Here is an 18,127-nt window from a genome sequence, read left to right as displayed (position 1 = left end):
GGATGAAGCGGCGCTGGGCTGGGCCGTGGGAGGAGAGTGCTGAGATGTGCTGGCCCTCAGAGCTCAATTATAGCCGGCCCTGGCCCGCAAAGAGGCTCCGAAGGCGGCAGCCCCAAGGACGAGGTGAGCGGCGGCGGCGGGGTTCGTGTGATCGCACCCGCCGTCCCAGGGGCTGTAAGTGAGGGTGCGAAGCTCCGTGTGGAAAAGGCGAGGCTCTGAGCCAGCTGTCACCCACAGGACCCCCGTGTGGAGGCTGCCTCACATGTTGGGGTATCCATCAGTGTGTTACAACCTTGTGTATTTCATTTCCAGCCTCAAATCTCTGCCCCATGTAAGCTAGATGTGTAACACCGCTCTCTCAAGATCCTGCTGGAAGAGAAGCGGCTGTTTCGTGCCCTCTCTGCAATACGTATCGTGATGGTGGAAGTAACAGGAATGCACTTGTGCTGTTCCCTCTGTGAAATGTGTGATGTGTTCCCTTTTGTGTGATGCCCGTAGCTAAAAGTAATGAGAATTTGAACCCAAAGCAGAAATTAATGAGCAAAGTGCAGTGGGAGACTTGTCTGTGTCCCAGGTGTGTAAGAGCAGGTAAGGTGTCTGACAAGTCCAAAGTCGCTCTGAGCTCTTAAAAGCTGGCCTTCTGTTCTTCAGAAAGTTTCTTCTAGCTTCATAAGCCAACGTCATACTTCCAAGAGTAGGCTGCCCAACAGGGTACTTTCATAGCTTGGATCTGTGACAGAGCTCTGAAAATCAATCTTGCAGATGGAAAGTTCCTGTCACATCTCAGTTCCGTGTCCTCTCCTTCCCAAAAAATCTGTGGGACGTCATCCTGCTAAAGATCTAGCAAGTGGGGTGAAAAAGGTGCTGAGCTTCCAGGAATGTCAAATCATTCATAATGGGTATACACAGTATTTGTGTTTTGAAAGGCTTTAGTTAGTGCTTTTAAGCACTGACTGTTCGATTCATGGAATCGTTTGAGTTGGGAAGGACCCTTACAGGCATCAAATCCAGCTCCCCTGCAATGAACAGGGACACCTACAGCTAGATCACAGTGCTCAGAGCCCCATTCAGCCTGACCTTGAGTGTCTCCAGGGATGGGGCATCCACCACCTCTCTGGCAACCTGTGCCAGTGCTTCACCAGCCTTACAGTAAAAATCTTTTTCCTCATATCCAATGAGGAATCTCTCATCCAATCTCTTCTCTTTTAGTTTGAAACAATTCCCCCTTGTCCTGCCACAACAGACCCTGCTAAAGAATCTTCTTATAGCCCTCCACACACTTTAGATACTGAAAAACACCAAGCCAGCCTAAATAACAATGCATAAACATGGCCTTTTGTGAAATATTTGAAACATCCATTAACAACAGATATCCATTAACAACAGATATCCCCACTGTCAGTTAAATTTAGTAGTACTCTGTTGAACAGAAGTAACTCCAGAGGAATTAATCACTCTTAGCTTAAAAACTGACAGCTATTTTAAGCAGCCGGCTTTTGGGGGGAAAAAGCTGCACAAGTATGTATACTCAAAGGGACAAGTTATGAACAGGTTAGGTTTAAATTCCTTTTTTCACTTACACTTTTTGAACTGAGTTGTCATGTTTCTGAACTTCAGAATATTTTGAGCCAGACACAGCAAGGATCCCTGGTTATATACATACATATTTCGTTCATGGCCAGGCTGGATGTGGCTCTGGGCAGCCTGGTCTGCTGGTTGGTGACCCTGCACACAGCAGGGGGTTGAAACTGGATGAGCATTGTGTTCCTTTTCAACTCAGGATGTTCTATGATTCTATGATATGATTCTATCATTATATGGTTGCCACTTCATAGAATCATAGAATCATAGAATCATAGAATCACCCAGGTTGGAAAAGACCTTAAAGATCATCAGGTCTAACCACAACCCAACCACACTACCCTAACTCTTACAACCCTCTGCTAAATCATGTTCCTGAGCCCACATCCAAATGGTTTTTATACACATCCAGGAATGGTGACTCAACCTCCTTCCTGGGCAGCCTATTCCAGTGCTTAACAACCCTTTCTGTAAAGAGGTTTTTCCTGATATCCAACATGAACATCCCCTGGCACAACTTGAGGCCATTTCCCCTCATCCTGTCACCTGTCACCAGTGAGATCAACCCTGCTCTCACTGCAATCACCTTTGAGGTGTTGGAAGAGAGCAGTAAGGTCTCCCCTCAGCCTCCTCTTCCCCATACTAAACAGCCCCAGTTCCTTCAGTCTCTCCTCCTAGGGCTCATTCTCCAAGCCCTTCACAAGCCTTGTTGCCCTTCTTTGGACCTGCTCCAGCACCTCCATGTCCTTCCTGCAGCGAGGGACCCAAAACTGAACACAGGACTCAAGGTGAAGCCTCACCAATGCCGAGTACAGGAGCAGGATGACTTCCCTGGTCCTGCTCACCACTCCATTCCTGGTCCAAGCCAGGATGCCATTGGCCTTCTTGGCCATCTGGGCACACTGCTGGCTTGTATTCAGCTGACTGTCCATCGGTACACCAAGGTCCCTTTCCATCAGGCAGCTTTCCAGCCACTCTTCCCCAAGCCTGTAGGGTTGCCTGGGGTTGTTCTGACCAAAATGCAGGACCTGAAACTTGGCCCTGTTGAAACTCATGCAGTTAACCTTGGCCCATCGATCCAGTCTATGCAGGTCCCTCTTCATACCTATGCCAAACAGAGATATGATGTGAACATCACTGAAAATTTCTGGTTTTAAATGCTTGTTAGGGGAAGGAGGGGAGGTATTCATTTCTTAAATACAAAACTAGAAATAATTTTTGGCCTTGGAAATTTTCTATGGCAACATTTTTTGCTAATTTGTTTGCACACCCAGATGCTTTTAAAACACATATTTTTTTAGGGGGGAAGGGTGTTTTTTTTTAAGGGGTTTCTTTTGGCTCAGTATCAAGAAGGTATGAACACTGGATACCTATAAATGTATAGTTAATCTGTAGTTTACAACCATGCTTTTTCAAGATTCAATATGTAGCACATTCTCATGCTATCTCCCTCCTTTTGCATTCTGCAAATCTTCATTCTCTGCATACAAGATGGGGAAAGGTATTTGTTAGGAGACCCAAGGAGCAAATAGGGAAATAGGGCTGCTGTCTTGTGGAAATAAGTCAATACCTGGCAAGGAAACTAACAGCTTATCCTGCAGTAGTTAATTAATCTAATGGTAATGTTACTTTAAGAGAAACCAGCCTCCCCACATAGACTTCAGTCAGCTTTCTGTTGTGCCAATTAACATCTTGATTGCCTTTGAATGAGTGCAGCTGGGTTTAAATATGCCCATGGAAATTTTTAAAAGTAATAGTAACATCAGTATGTTTTCTGAAATTGTAAGCTTTTGGTTTTGTTTGTTTGCTTGTTTTGAAACATCAACTCACTTTTACTGCAGTAAGTTGCAAACTCTCTTCTAAAAGCAGAATGGCTGATTTCAGTCTGCTTCAGCTGTGCTGATCTGGCTCTGCTGGGTGTGTTGGGATGCAGGGAGCAGAAGTGCTTGAGGTGGTCAGAGAGGGCAGTGGGAACAGGAGGCTGGGGGCCAGCAGGGAGAAAAAAGAAGAGAAGTGAGGAACTGGGTGATTGATTTACTGTATTTCTATCTTAGTGCTTTCAAACAGTTTCTGTTTCATCCACAGCACAAGGGAGCCAGTGAAGTGTCTGTTCCTGTTTCACCCTGGGCAAAAGGGTGAGCAATCAGTTACCATCAATTGTAAGCTCCTCTTGCTGTGTGTCAGGGCAGGTCATGGGTCTGTCCGGTGCTAAAAAGTGGTTAGCTCTGTTTTGAGTTTAGTTTTGCAGTGTTTGGGCAGTGCAATAGTTAACCCTTATTTGGATGGTGTAGTTGTATGCTCCATAGGCCTGTGCTTGTGTGCAGGTTAGGCACATGTCTTTGTCAGCTTTGTGGTAGAATGTGGCATTTGAAGATTACAGGCCTGTAAATGTTTTGAAGTTCTCTTTCTATACCATTCTATGGGGGAAAAAATCATAACTGTATGCTTTGGATTGTGAAGTTAGTTTTAGAAGTGTACTGGCAGTTCAGTTTTTCAGCATTTGTTTTCAAAGAAGAGTCCAATTTGGTATTTATTTGTTTTGCAGTCCCCTGAGCTTTGACAGGGAAAGAATAATAATACAAATACAACACTGACTAAACTCACTTGAGAAAACAAAAATGAAGTGCTACTATATTGTTTCATTAGATGAATGTCTTTTACTCAGCTGCAGAAATGGAAATCCATCTGGTTCATCCAGGAATTCAGTTCTGTAATACCACACTTCAGTGGGTTCGATGTGGGTTTTAGAGCCTGTTACATTTGTCTGCTCTTCCTCAGCTGGATGTCTGTGGATATCCATTCCCGTTTACTTCCAAGGTTGCTTTCTGACTTCCATTGCATAGCAACCATATCTGCATGCTGTATTGTGACCAAAAGGAGCTGGATTTCAGCAATGCGGTCTGCCTCCAGTTTTGTGCAGCTGATACTCTAAGAATTCAAGCTTTTGTTCGTCTTTCATGCTGTTATTTAGGAGGAGTACCTTCACCTAATGACAAGCAGTAGAGTTTGTGCACATGATTTGAATTAAATGATTTTACTTTGTGGCTGGGACAGGCTTCAGCATGGACTGTCAGGTGCTGGCCTGAGACTGACAGGTGGTACCCTGGTAAGGTGCAGTGACCCCACTGTTGTGGCCATGCCTTGGAGAGAATAACGTGGGTCAGAAGTCATCTGCTGATGAGTTGTAATTGCTGAACTTGACTCCACCTATTTCTCATTGAAATGCTATGTTTGCTGCTGGCACTTGAGGGCAGAACTTGGCTATGTCATCTTCTGGGTTTAATACTTTGAATTTGAAATTTCATGTCTTTGCCTTTAGGGATTTCTCTAGCCTGTACTCTTTCCTTACTACATGATTCTGCTCTCAGTCTTCTGTGTCCTCAAGAGTTGGGGAAGAAAAATTAATAACAGGCAGAGGCATATTTGGGATCAGGAACACTTGTCACCTCACTCTGGAGCCCAGGGAAGGAGATGGTTGTTCTGATATTTGTGGAGGTTCTGCATATGTTAAGGAACATTCTGGCTGCCTGGAAAAGAACCTGGAGGTGAAACAGGCTGAGATTCCTGGTGTGGTGGTGCAGTTATTAATATTACAGATTTGAGAGGCCTGGTAAGAAGCTTATCTGCTTGATCTCTGGCTGTCACCCAGGGCCAGCCTTCACTGTGAGTGAGGTGACACTGAGAACGTGGCCACTTCCTACTAAGGTACCAATCTGGTCAGTGGGAATTCTGAGCCTAGAAACCAGAGAAAATTCTTACACTTCTTTGTGCTGCCCTGGAAGACGTCTAGCAACCTACCAGTTGACTTTATTGTGTAGCATGATGGTTAAAAAAGAAGTATGTATATATACACATATATGAAATCTTGTCTCTTCTTCCTTAAGCGTTCTTATTCCTGTCTTTTTATTAAGGAGCAGTCCCTCTGTGACAAGCAGTAGCTGGTCTGTTTTGCAGTGAACCATCATTTTAATGATACAAAGCTGACCTGAATAGTTCTGAATTGATGATAGCTGTAGTTTTATTTAAAAAATTTTTTGCTCAGAAATGACAGGGTCAAAATAGCGGTCCTGCAAGGCCTCTGCTTGAATCTCTGACAGGTTTCTGATGGTGTGGTTGTGAACAGCAAGGCAGGCTGGTTTTTAAGTTTCTCTCAGTTGCCAGGAAAAATGTCTTGTGCATCTGAAAGCTGAAAACCTCAAGTTCAACTTACTTTTCATAGAAGAAGCTGTGTGCAGACAGTGGTGGCATAAATCTCCCCATGCTCTATCATTTTTGTGTGTGTCACAAATGGTCTTGGAAGCACAGTGAAAGGGAGAAGGGACAAACTTGTTCTGAACCCTTCCTTGGAAGTGAGCAGTGTGATTTAGTGAAGGGGACTGCAGTTACCTGGGTTACACTGAAGGCCATCTACAACTTGGAGCCTGGTCAGGGTTTAGTGGGAGTTGCACTGGTTTATTCCTGAACTTGCATTCATGCAAATTCATCCCTCAACCTGGGGGATGAAAGGATTGAGCGCAGCCCTGCCAAAAAAGACCTGGGAGTGCTGGTGGATGGTAAGCTGGATATGAATGAGCACTGTGCCCTCGCAGCCCAGAAAACCAGCTATATCCTGGGTTGCATCAAAAGAAGTGTGGCCAGCAGGGTGAGGAAGGTGATCCTGCCCCTCTGCTCTGTGCTGGTGAGGCTCTGAGATGACCTGATAACGGTGTGTCAGTATCTAAAGGGAGCTACAGGAAAGAAGGGGGCAGACTCTTAGCAGGGTCTGTTGTGATAGAACAAGGGGAAATGGTCTCAAGCTCAAAGAGGGTCGATTTAGGTTAGATACAAGGAAAATATTTTTTATGTTAACAGTGGTGAGGCACTGGCACAGGTTGCCCAGAGATGTGCTGGATGCCTGGAGGCTTTCAAGGCGAGGCTGGATCAGGCCCTGAGCAACATGCTTTAGCTGTGGTGTCCCTTGCAGGGGAGCTGGACTGGGTGGCCTTTAAATGTTCCTTCCAACTCTAAGGATTCTATGATCCTATGCAGTTTGTTGTAAGACAGAAGAGGAATGTAAAGTGCAGGGCAAATATGTTTGCCAGAAAAGCAGCTAAGACTACAGAGAATAATAAGAATATGTTTATATGTACTGATTTTCATATGGTTTGGGTCTGAAGTTATGAGATCACGGGCTTTATGGCAATTCATGCATTTCAGGGGCAAGATAAGTTTTCAACTAATGCCAGGAACCAAGTAATTTTAGGTTTTCTTGTGTGGACCAAATCCTGTTATTGTGTCCATCTTTCACTCCCATGCTTGAAGGGGTGACCTGTATAAATCAGTAACTGTAGAATATTGCATATGGCTGGATGACTCACGCTACAGAAAACAAGGAGTAGTTACCTGGCCACTGTAACTCCTGAAAATAAAGCTTTTATTAGGAAATGTGTTCATGTATCAAGGAGCAATGGTAAGCCATGCCCAGACAGAGGTATTTCCATACCCATTTTGATTGTGGCACTCATTGGAGCAGTTTTTCTCCATATAACTAAAAGAAATAAATCGGTGTGTGGGAAATGGGTGCAACTTTTGCAAGCTTCTGAGACCTCTTGGCCTTATCTGATGCACTGAGCTGCTCCCTGACTTTCTTTGTCTCTTCTTCAAAATGTATTCCCATATTTGAGTGTGTGACCCAGTCTAACTACAATACTTCCTGTATTTTAGGCCATTAGTCTAGTATATCTGAGAGTATGACCAGAAAACCTAATGAAGCTTTATCTTCCTTGATTTTAAGGCACCTGAAGACCAAGTACATGCACAGCAATATTCTTTCAGTCCACGAGAGCAATACCTCTGTATGTAGGAAGGTGGAGGTGGCTTTACAGCCTTGCTCTGAGGCTACAACAAGGCATGGTGTGATTCAGTGGATGAACATTGGTTCCCTCATCTGCTGTGTGTGAATATTCAAGTGGTCAATGTTTTGTAAGCAAAGGCATGCACGTGTATCTTGTCCTGTCTCCTGACTGGTTTTTGTTGTTTTGTTTTTTTTCCAGGATGTTCAGATGAAATATTAGATGAGGCAACAAGGCACCACCTGTTCACAGACACTTTCTGTAGGGTTTGCTGTGCGGTGCTGCCGTTTGAATCCCAAAGGATGTCACACTATGAGGTAGCCTGGACGAGAGGATTTCTCCTAGCAAGTACTGGGGCTTTGGTTTGTTTGAGGTTTCTGTATGGTGTTAGAAAAGGCTGCTTAAAGCCTTTCCCAAAGCTTATGCTGGGCTTAGACATTAGCCAGACTTGAAGGTTGTGAATGATGTGGGTTCAGTGGTAGTGAAGAGCAATCACCTGCATGTCGCAGGGCGGTTATAGAAGGAACTGGGTAGGTTCAGGCCATGCTGTGTATGGGATGGAAGCAGATTTGCACCATGTGACCCAGGACAGAAGTGTGGCATGGGGCAGTGCTAACTATAGAGAGTAGGGGTCGTGCCCCTGATGCTTTACCCAGCAATACACACATGCTGCTATGTCTGCAGTGTCTTCACAAGGCAAGTTGTATGAATCATGCTGCAGGTTTCTTGGAACAAGTGTATGCCTTGGGACGGTGCTATAGACATAGGAAAGTGAGCTTTATTTTGAAACTTAATCCTAAAAATTTGCAGGTACAGATGTTTCATTTTCTTGCTGAAGTTAAAATGTCAGTTGCTCTCAGGAGTCTTTTTTGCTATTCTCATCAATTGGTATTCAGGTCTTGTAAGGTGTAATGCTTCCTTACTTTGATTTATGTTAAGCAGCACTTGTACTGTCGGAAGTACAGAGTTCAGACCCTCAGCTGGAATTTCTGTTTCCAGGATCCAAGTCCAGTTGAGCATAACAGATGCGATTGTAATGGTGAAATCAGAACTTCAGGATGAATTGATATGAAAATAAGACTCTTTTTTTTCCAGGTTTGCTGATGTTGTCTAGTCAAGTATGGTAGCACCTCTTTCTCATGTTAATATTGTCAAGATTTCCTAATGCTGTTTCTCAGAATCCTTACCAGACTCTTGGAAATCATCAGATTAGATTAGAGAGGACAAATCACTTGTTTGGCTTTGTGGGTTACCTGTGTATAGTGTGACGTGTGGGTAAGTACACTATAAAAGTGCAAGAGATGGAAGGTTATGTGTTGAGAGAGCTTCTAAGAATTAAAAAGTAATCACAGATGAAGGAGGTATGCATAACACCCAATTTCAGATGCTTGGGCATCTGAATCCTCAGACCTGTTTTGGATGAATGAGATTCCTGTTGCTGGTTATACCACTTCTTGGCCACCTATTAATAGAGCAGGAGTAACTCTAGTTTCTTTTCAGGGCAGAAAGCATGCTCAGAATGTTTATTTTTATGTCCAAAGTCATGGTAGGAAGGATGAGAGAATGAGGCATGACAAAAAGAAAGAAATAATGGATTGTACCAGTTTTCAGGTGACTATTCTTCACGGTGATCTGAAGCGCTTTCTCGTCCTTCAGTGAATGCTTGTGTAGCTGAGCTTGCCTTTGCTTAATTTCAGATGGATGGAACAAGGATAGTAGAGAATAAGTACTGTAATATCTGCAACATAACTTTGGTTTCCCCAGGTGTTGCATTGTCTCACCTCCAGGGGAAGATCCATGCTAAAAAGCTGAGGCAGTTAGCAGAAAGGAGAGGCCTGATGGAAGCACGGAGCATGCAACCTGTTTCTGGTAAGAACTAAGTTTGCACTGCGTGTATTTTCCTGTCACCTTCTGCAACAGATATAAAGAGGTGTTGTCCTACACCTGCATGTCTGCATGCTTCTCCGTTCTGCCTAAGTCACAGGGCTGTCATGTGGTAACTCCTTAGGTGACAGAAATATCATGACTACCCTGTAGAGCTTTGAAGCTAGGGAAGCCTGCCTTCAAGTTTCCTATCTTTCTAACTAAAGGCAAATATTTCTGATTATGAATGGACATGTTTACTGTTGCTCTGAATATTAAGTGAAGTCCAAACTTAGCATATTTAATAAAAAAAAATTAGTCCACAAGCAACAGCGAACTGGTGTGAGTGCTGTGTGAGTTGCTTTCAGGATTGAGCATAGCAAATGTGCTCTGAATCACCCTCTGTAGGGTAAAGCCTTCTTCTTGGACCTTAGAATGACCAGCCATCAAACACATAAATATTAATACAGGTATCTAATAATGAGTTTTCTGTTCCTTCAGAAACTGAGATGCCTTCATCGTCTCCAAAAGCAAGCTTGGATCTGAACTACTGCTGGCTCTGCTGTGTTCCTTTCAATAGTCCATTCTCAGCCCAGGAACATTATGTTGGTAAAAAACATGGAAAAAATGCAGCACGGAAGAAGATAATGGAGGAGCTGGGAATCCAACCTGTCCCTAGAGAATCCAGAACAACTGGTAAGCAGAACGTGAAAAAGTGAGGGCAGCTTGAGTGTTCAAGGGCAGCTCTGATGTTTGCAGGGAAATGTCCTGTAGCAAAGGAGAAGGCTAACAAGTTCAGTTCCTCCTTTATGTTTAGTTTGCCATCCTGAAGTTCTTTGGCAATTTTAGATGGGAAGATATTTCCTATTGACTTTGAGACACTAACCCATAATTTGACTCACTGGAGTCAAGTCAAAGAGATTATAAAAAATAGCTCAGTTTCTTAACTCCAAGGCCAGGATCAAATCAATCTTAAGACCTTCTGTGCTAGAAACTCCACAGCAACCTCCACAGGAAACATTTCCCAAGAATTCTTGAGCTTTACCTTCTTGATCTTAAACCCCTTTACTGACACTGAAATCAACACCTATGACTGCAGTGTCTCTCTTCATTCTGCGCAGAGCAAGAAGCAGACATAAAAATTGAATTGTTCATTTCCTTTTTGTTGCATTCATGCCTTCCCTTAATCTTTGTTCACCAACCTGATAGCTCTAATTGTTTCAGTCTTGCCCCCCAAGGAAACTTGTTTCCTAAATGGTTGTTATTCTCAAGCCTTCAAAGGCCCCATTACTGTCTTCTAGTTTACAATGTATGCACTAACAGATTGCATGATAAATAGAGCTATTACACACACTATTGTGCCAACATTATTACCTCTGACAGAAAGAAAAATTAAACACAAGATGTGAAATAGAAAAGATATCGTGCAACAGACTTAAGATATTACAATGCATTTGGTATGAAGTTGTATAACAGAAGACAATGAATGTGACACTTGAATAAAGAACTGAACCAAATTAACAGTTTAGTTTCAGTTCTTTGGAATTGTGATTGAAGCAATCATTTCTGCCTATGTGCTGAAGCACAATTTTGAAAGCAGAAAAGTGACTCCTCAAAAACCATTCTTTCAGATAATGTTTCTGAGGATTAAGGAAGTTCTTTCACACCTTTTCTATACCAGTTCCTTTTGAGTTCTTTCTGTGACCTACCAGTGACAAACATGAGGTCAGGAAACTAGATTTTCATTTTAATTTTATGTTTAGCAGTATTATTGACTGACTAGGCAGCAAAATAAAAACATATCTCTATCCTTGGTAACAATCCACTTTTTTTAAAAAAAAAAGCTTTAATATTAAGGACTCTTCTTGAATGCTATTAAAAAACAGATTTAAAAGGAGAGTAGGACCTGCAGCCTTTTCTTTTTGTAAGATAACTTAGAGGCATGTTAATCTATTTCTATTAAATTGATCTGCCATGGTGGCATTAAAGGATAACAAGTGAGATAATTCAATAGTTTGCAAAATGGCAAATAATTCCCTTGGAGATTCCTTCAAAAATCTCCCCTGATTCCATGTATCTACAAGAAGGATAAAATTCTCTTCTGTGACACATATAATGCAGTGGGTAATGTGAGTTAGGTTAGCAGTAGGGTAACGTGGTTAGCTTGTGGTTGGACTTGATCTTGAAAGTCTTTTCCAACCTGAGCAATTCTATGACTCTGATTCTTCTAAGCCTTCCATCAGACCCATTCCAACAGCTCTGCATCCTTCATGTGCTGGGGCCACCAGGCCTGGACTCAGAGCTCCAGACGGTGCCTTAAAATGGCCACCCCTTTTTTGATGTAACCCAGGGTACTGTTGGACATCCAGGCTGCAAGTGCACACTGCTGCATCCTGTCCAGCTTTTCATCCACCAGACAAAAGAATCAATATCTATTTTGTTCAATGCAGCAGTCCATTGGAATCCGTGCTGCATTTTGCTAATGTGTAAAGCTCCTGGGTTTGTGTTGGGGAAAACATTATTTGCTGTTTTGTTTGTTTAATACATTTAAATCTTCGCAGCGTGTGGGAGAGGAGAACGTGACGACCTGGAAGGCATAAGGTTCTCCTCATCTGACCTGAACTTAGATCTGTCAAAGTCTCTGCATGGTGTATCATAACACAGTGTTTGACAACTTCCTCAGTGTCTGAAGAATGGTTACACTGCAGCAGTGCAGCTCCATTTATGAATGCTGTTGGTGTGTAAAATTGAGTTACCTGGCAGCAGAGTCTTTCTATCTCTTCTGGAACTGGTTTGGGGAACCTGATATTACATGTTATTGTGAAATGCTTTGGATTTGGCCTTCATTTGTAGTCTTTCTGACCTACAGGTTCCTTCTTTTCTGTGATTGGGCTTGGCCATTACATGTGCCCTGTTTGCAATGTTATACTTACAACTATACATGAGTACCAGTCCCACATGCAAGGAAAAAAGCACAAGACCAGGTAAGTCAGGAAGCCTTTTGTTACCTTGTAGCACATGCTTTCAAGTTCCTATGAAAGACTTTGCTTCTTCATTAGCCCTGTTGTGTGCTGTTGAAGACCTTCCAGTTACTGTTTTTTTATCATTATTTTGTTGTTTTTTTCCCACTTGATTCTGTTTAGTTTTACTGTCTTTAGGAGTGACTGTCCATTTAAATTTCTGCTTATGTCTGATGTTCTGTCTTGGAGTTGCCACACTTGCATCTTCAATGGCAGCTCACAGAAAAGGTTTTGGAAGTTGTGGTTTTTTTCACATACTTTTCTATCCCCAAATATTTGCTTCTTTGGAAGCAGTAGCACCTATTTTGGCACAGTGTCTTCTGTGCTTAGTCAGTCTTTTGGGAAATGGTCTGAACTTTAAGATTCCTACTGACAGTAAATAAGGCTCTAATACTGGAAAGTCTCCATAGACTGTGTCACATTAAGGGTTCATCATGCATCTTGTTTTGTGTTTGGTGTCAGATGTTGTTTGGGATAGATGATAGCTCTTCCTTTCCCTTTAACCCAAAGAAGAGATTGTAGTTTTTCTTAATTGTGGAATGGCAATTGCACACCTTTTATCACTGCCTTTTTGAGATTGCTCTTTGGTTAGGGCCAAATATCAAAATTTCATTCCTGTTAGGCGTGGTTGGGAAGGCATATTTTATGTGAAGGTGCAGTATAGCATAACAGCAGTGTGACTGAATGTATTCCCTGTAACTTCAGTTGAGTTTTGCAGATAGAATCTTGTGTTAGAGGTTTCATGTAGATATACAGGACAGCACACTTGGAATAGGTCCTTTCTTGTAGCTCTGGAAATAGTTTTATTATGCATGTCTCTCTGCCTTCTAACTCAACAGATCCTAAGCAAGTTGATCAGTATTAGTAACTGTTCTTTCTATCCAGTTTATGCAGAGCGACAAAGATTCGCAGACTCAGAAAGAGATCAAAGAAAACTTACTACTCCTTTCAAGCTCAGGAAGCTACATGTCTTGAGGAAAGAATGGATTTGAGAATAGCAGAAGAGTTTCAAGATGGAAGCCTTGGTGAGGTTAAGCCTTCAGCCTTTATCTGTGAACAAGACCAGCATTCCAGCCTTTTCTCAGAAACCCAGACACCTACAAATACTGGAAAAAACAGATCACCACGTTGTTCATCAGCTGGTGAGCATGCACAAGAAAATACAGCAAATTGTCAGTATAACACAGCACACTGTGTAGAAGGGCAAGCATCTGGGGCAGCTGCCACCACAGATGGCTTTGGTCTGTCAGCTGTAGAATCTAAAGAGTATTGCAAACTTGTGCTCACTGAAACGTTTAGCATCTCCTACAGAAAAGAACAGAACCTTCAGGTAGAATATACTGAGGAGAAAAAATACATCAGCGAAGAGTTGAGGTGTAAGAAAGAAGACTCAAAACTGAAAAGGAAGGAAGATAGTGAAGGTGCAGATTTGGAGAAAGAAAGAAAGCAACGAAAGCGAATTAAACCTGATGTAGACTTAGTAAATGAGGAGAAATCAAGACCTAATAAAGATGAAAGGCTTAAAAAAAAACCTGCTAAGAAACAGAGAAAAAAGCGCGTAAAGAATCAACAGGCGTCCCAGATAGAGATCAAAACAGAACATGGGGCATTTTGGGAGGACTCTGGCTTTATATTCTGGTGAGGGTTTTGATTATCTTCATGAGCCTGCTCTGATTTGCAGGTTATCTTTACTATTTTGTATCATACTATGGCTGTTGTGGTTTTTGTTGGTTCATTTGGTGGTTTTATGTTTGTTTGTTTGTTTAAGCAAAGTTGGGGTTTTCTTGGCAGTGAGAAAAAGCCTGTCTTTTGCAAATGGTTGGTAGTAGGCATGCATCAGTTTTTGATGATGTTACCCGTACAACAGCCATTGTAGTGATGCAAACTTGGAAGTATGAAGGCTCTTCTTGAAAATGCCTCAAACAAGAGTCAGTAGCTTACAGGACACTCTTGGAAATTCATCAGAATGTATAGCTTTATTTTCCTAATATTAATGGTGCCTACTGTGGTGGTTTTGGTTTTTTTTTTTCCTACGAAGGTATGTAACCTTGGAAAGATCTGTAAGGGCACACATTGCACCCAGGCAAAGCCATATCTGTAACCATTCCACTGACTGCTTTTAAAGGAGAGTGAGGAAGGCTTTTGATCCCAGAATGAAGGTAGATTTGTGACTCGGTGCTCTAAAGAACCAGCAATGCTTTGCATTTGAAATAGTGTCACCAGAGCTTCCTTCATAACAGGTTTTCATTGTTGTGGCACGTAGAACATATGTAGGACACCAGTTAATGCATCTAAAAGCAATGTCACGAGACACCATTCAGTAACACCCAGTGCCTTCAGGTTGCAGAACAGCTTTTCCTTAGCCTTGATGTGGGTCTGAAAGCCATTCTGTTGTCAGGTTGCACCACTGGGTAGCCTGTTTGTAGAGGCACCTGTGCTGAGCTGCTGCTTTCAGCAGCTCTGCCCAACTGAAACTTTTTGTTGTGGGTTGTTGTAGTGTGGGATGGGGTAAAGACCAAGGCCCTCAAGCCTTGAATCGTCTGGTTTGTTTTAGTCTTGCATTAAGAAGTTGTTTCAAAAGCCTTGAGAATAATGTAGTGTGGGCTTTTGGTGTGTTATTTCTTACAAATTTGTTTTGTGGTTGGTTGCAATCTTGGCTTTAGGTTTCTGGTTATGAAGTTATAAATCTGAGTGGTCAAGTAAGGCCATGATGTGGTGTTCTGCATATACAAAAGAAAAAGCTCTGTTGAAGGGAAATAAGTGTCAGTTTACTTGCTTTTGAAATAAGACTTGCAGTGTTGGAAGTCAGGAGGAGATCAGCAGCTCTGATAATACAGCAAAAGCATCATTTGGGAGTTAATCTCTATCAGTGATCGCTTCCAAATCTGTGTTTGAACTCCACGCTGTCCTGCCCTATCTGGAAAAAAGTACAAGCTACGTGCAGGACACATGCATCTGCTGCTCTAAACATAACCCCACAACTTTCTTGGCATCAAAGATGATAATAAGATCCTGAAAGAAGTACTCTTGCTGTATTTTGGTGAAGCAGTGATTAATCTTTTATGTAAATGCTGCAAACAGGACGTAGCAGGTTCTCGTCTACCAGAAGCATGCAAAAATACAGCCTGAATTCAGATAAGTGATGCTCATTTTTCTGAAGTCATCTGGTTGTGTGTTTCCTCACTGTGTTGTTCTTAGCCTTTAGTGTTGATGATAATTATTTCCAAGCCTAGACATTTAAAAATATTAGGCATATGGGTTGATGGTTTTATTTGCCCTTCACTGTGAATGTCTTTTTCCTCTTCTTAGTAGCAGAGGAATCCGCATTGGAAGCTGATTCTGTTCATCTCTTACTCTCATTAAATTTATCTGTTCTGATTTGAGAAACAAACTGAGTCGTGGATCTTTGTCACACCTGGACAGATACAGCAGCAGATCTACCTGGTGACTCCGTGGAGTTTTGGCAGCAGGTGCAGGGGTTTCTCCCTGAAAGCCCAACATGCTCTTCTGAAATATCTCACTTAATAGTTTGTTTTCCCTTCTGTGTCTGCAGCAGTACAGGAAAACATTTCTTTTGAGATCCTAATGTGTTTAAAAAACACCACAATTCAATAGGACATCTTGTAAAGCAAGCCAGAAGTCAATTTCACTTCTCATTTGAAGCCTTAAGACAATAGGAAGGACTGCTGAATTCATTTTGCATACCCCAAGTGGGGCTGTGGTTTCAGGGGGGCTTGGTGAATGCTGGCACCTGGCGAGTTAATCCTACCCTTGGCCTCGGAGGCACACCCTTACTGTACCCAACCTGCTGAATTGTCTGAGCAGAGATGAGAGCCCTGGGCTCCCTGTAATCCACGTGGGCTACAGCAGGTCTGCACTTACACTGCTGAAAAATGTGGGTATTGCAAAAATGGGTCCCTCAAAAAAGTAAATGAGAGAAGCAGGTGCAGTGCTGTGAATCGTTCTGTAGGAAACGAGAAGTATAACCAAGAGTATTTCCCCACCTCCAAATAAACTGTCTCCTATTGCAGAGAATTTGGTTTCCAGCTGGAAGCAATGAACTGTTATTTCAGTGGTTATTTCTAGCAGAGCAAAGGTTCAGGCATAAACTTCTACTGAACTTTCTGAATCAAGAAAACAGTCTTCTTAGAGCTGCAGGGAAGTGCCTACCCAGGTTTGCTGCTACGTGCATGCTGGCATACCCTGCTGCTCAGGCATCAATATCTATTTCCACTGGTGATGGATGTTTGGGGTTCCCAAGTCTGAACTGAAGCAGTCTGCTTTGCTCAGCATGCTGAGTACCACTTGCACTGTAGTCAGATTTTACTCTGTGAGCAGGGCAACACCAGGCAGAAGAACAGACTGTCCATTTACAGTCCTCCTTGAGCCTGTGGCTGCAGGTCCCAGCTATTTCTCTACTTGAGACATCAGTGTTCGCAACAGAACCAAAACTTCAGCAGGGGTAAGGTGAAAGAATTGATGCACTGTGGCTTTTTTTTCCTCTGAGATCTAAGGGGAAAACTGAAAACTCTCTGTGGGTGGGAGAGGGGATTTAAAAGAAATCTTCAAAAGGAAGTAAGATTTCTTAGAATTAACAGTGGAACTGATCAAAGTGGTGTTGTGATACTGCTGCTGCTGTTGCACTGCACTACTTTTGTTATTTAGGAGTTTAAATACAGTTGTCCTCCTTACAGCTTAGTGCGTTTTCAATCCATCTGCTTTATAGATTCTAGTTCCTTGGTCTGAACCACACACGTTGTCAATAGGATGCTGTGAGAAATAGATGTATATGATACTTTATAGTGAAGCTTTTTTCCAGAAATATTTGTTCTTTAAGTCCAAGCTTCAAGAACGGGATGGAGAAGCTGTGGTGAATTTACATATGCTTGGTTCCTTCCTACCCTGCCTTTGGCCTTTTTCAAATCCATCTATTGTGCTTAAAGAATCGCTCTGCCTTGCTCTGCTTCCCCTCCAGCACTGATCTGTCTCATGCTTTGTGTTTCCCAGGTTGCCACAGTAACATTTCTCAGTTGCACAGTGCACTTCTATCTTTCTGGTCAAGTCAGCCACCTGGATGAGGTGTAGTGGGACCACAGAGATGTCAGGCTTCTCAGCATCTAGAAAGATTTGGCTCTGTGGCCCAGTTCTTAGAGGTCGTTAAAGGTGTTGCTACAACTTCATGCAAGTCTAAGACCAAAAGGCTCTGGAAGATGCCTTCAACTATCTTTGTTTTTTCTTAGGCAGCACCTAGGCTGATGTCAGCGGCAACATCTGCTTACGTCCTGGAATTCCTGGGCCAATAACTCTGGCAGTGTGACCCTGATGTAGTTTTCAGGGCTCTGTAGCAAGACACCTTTGTACCTGTGATGCATATTGTGCTTGAATGTGCATCAGCAATTCCTTCACACTTGATCCTTTTTACTCCTCCCACTGTCACAGAACACTCCAGTGGGGAAGGACCCACAATGGCCATGGAGTCCAGCTCCCCACAGGACTGCTCGAAACACAGACCCGTGTCTCAAAGCAGTGTCCAAACACTCCTTGAGCTCCAGCAGCCCAGGGCTGTGCCCACTGTCCCAGTCAGCCTGTTCCATGCCCTACGTTCCACCCCTCTGGTGCAGACCTTTTCCCTAACCCCACCTGCTCGCTGTGAGGAGCTGTAGCTGCCTTGAATTTTCCCCTCAGTCTCCTCTGCTTTTGGCTGAATAAACAGAGGAACTTCACCTGTTCCAGGTATGGGGCACCCACAGCTTCTCTGGGCAACCTGTGCCAGTGCCTCATCAACCCCTGAGTGATGAACTTCTTCCTATCTTTTAAACTAAATCTCTCATC

General features: G+C 42.8%; 1 protein-coding gene across 10 annotated transcripts; it reads left to right on the top strand.

Moving 5' to 3' along the window:
• Positions 1-2: 2 nt before the first annotated feature.
• On the top strand, positions 3-14,318 carry LOC125692532 (zinc finger matrin-type protein 1-like). Of its 10 annotated transcripts, XM_048943156.1 has the most exons (8): positions 3,351-3,421; positions 3,667-3,716; positions 7,614-7,729; positions 8,913-9,023; positions 9,110-9,281; positions 9,777-9,971; positions 12,145-12,259; positions 13,181-14,318. In XM_048943156.1, exons 3-8 carry the CDS (start codon positions 7,715-7,717, stop codon positions 13,935-13,937), a joined length of 1,365 nt encoding a protein of 454 aa, XP_048799113.1. In that variant the 5' UTR covers positions 3,351-3,421; positions 3,667-3,716; positions 7,614-7,714; the 3' UTR covers positions 13,938-14,318. The 10 variants fall into 10 exon arrangements, with proteins under 10 accessions (XP_048799108.1, XP_048799112.1, XP_048799111.1 ...); XM_048943151.1 differs by lacking the exons at positions 3,351-3,421; positions 3,667-3,716 and adding an exon at positions 3-123; XM_048943153.1 differs by lacking the exons at positions 3,351-3,421; positions 3,667-3,716 and adding an exon at positions 3,301-3,331.
• Positions 14,319-18,127: the final 3,809 nt, after the last annotated feature.

The sequence above is a fragment of the Lagopus muta genome, chromosome 4 (assembly GCF_023343835.1).
Source record: "Lagopus muta isolate bLagMut1 chromosome 4, bLagMut1 primary, whole genome shotgun sequence".
NCBI classification, from domain to species: Eukaryota; Metazoa; Chordata; class Aves; order Galliformes; family Phasianidae; genus Lagopus; species Lagopus muta.
The sequence above is the reverse complement of the archived record's forward strand: the minus strand, read 5'-3'. Positions and strand labels throughout refer to the sequence as shown.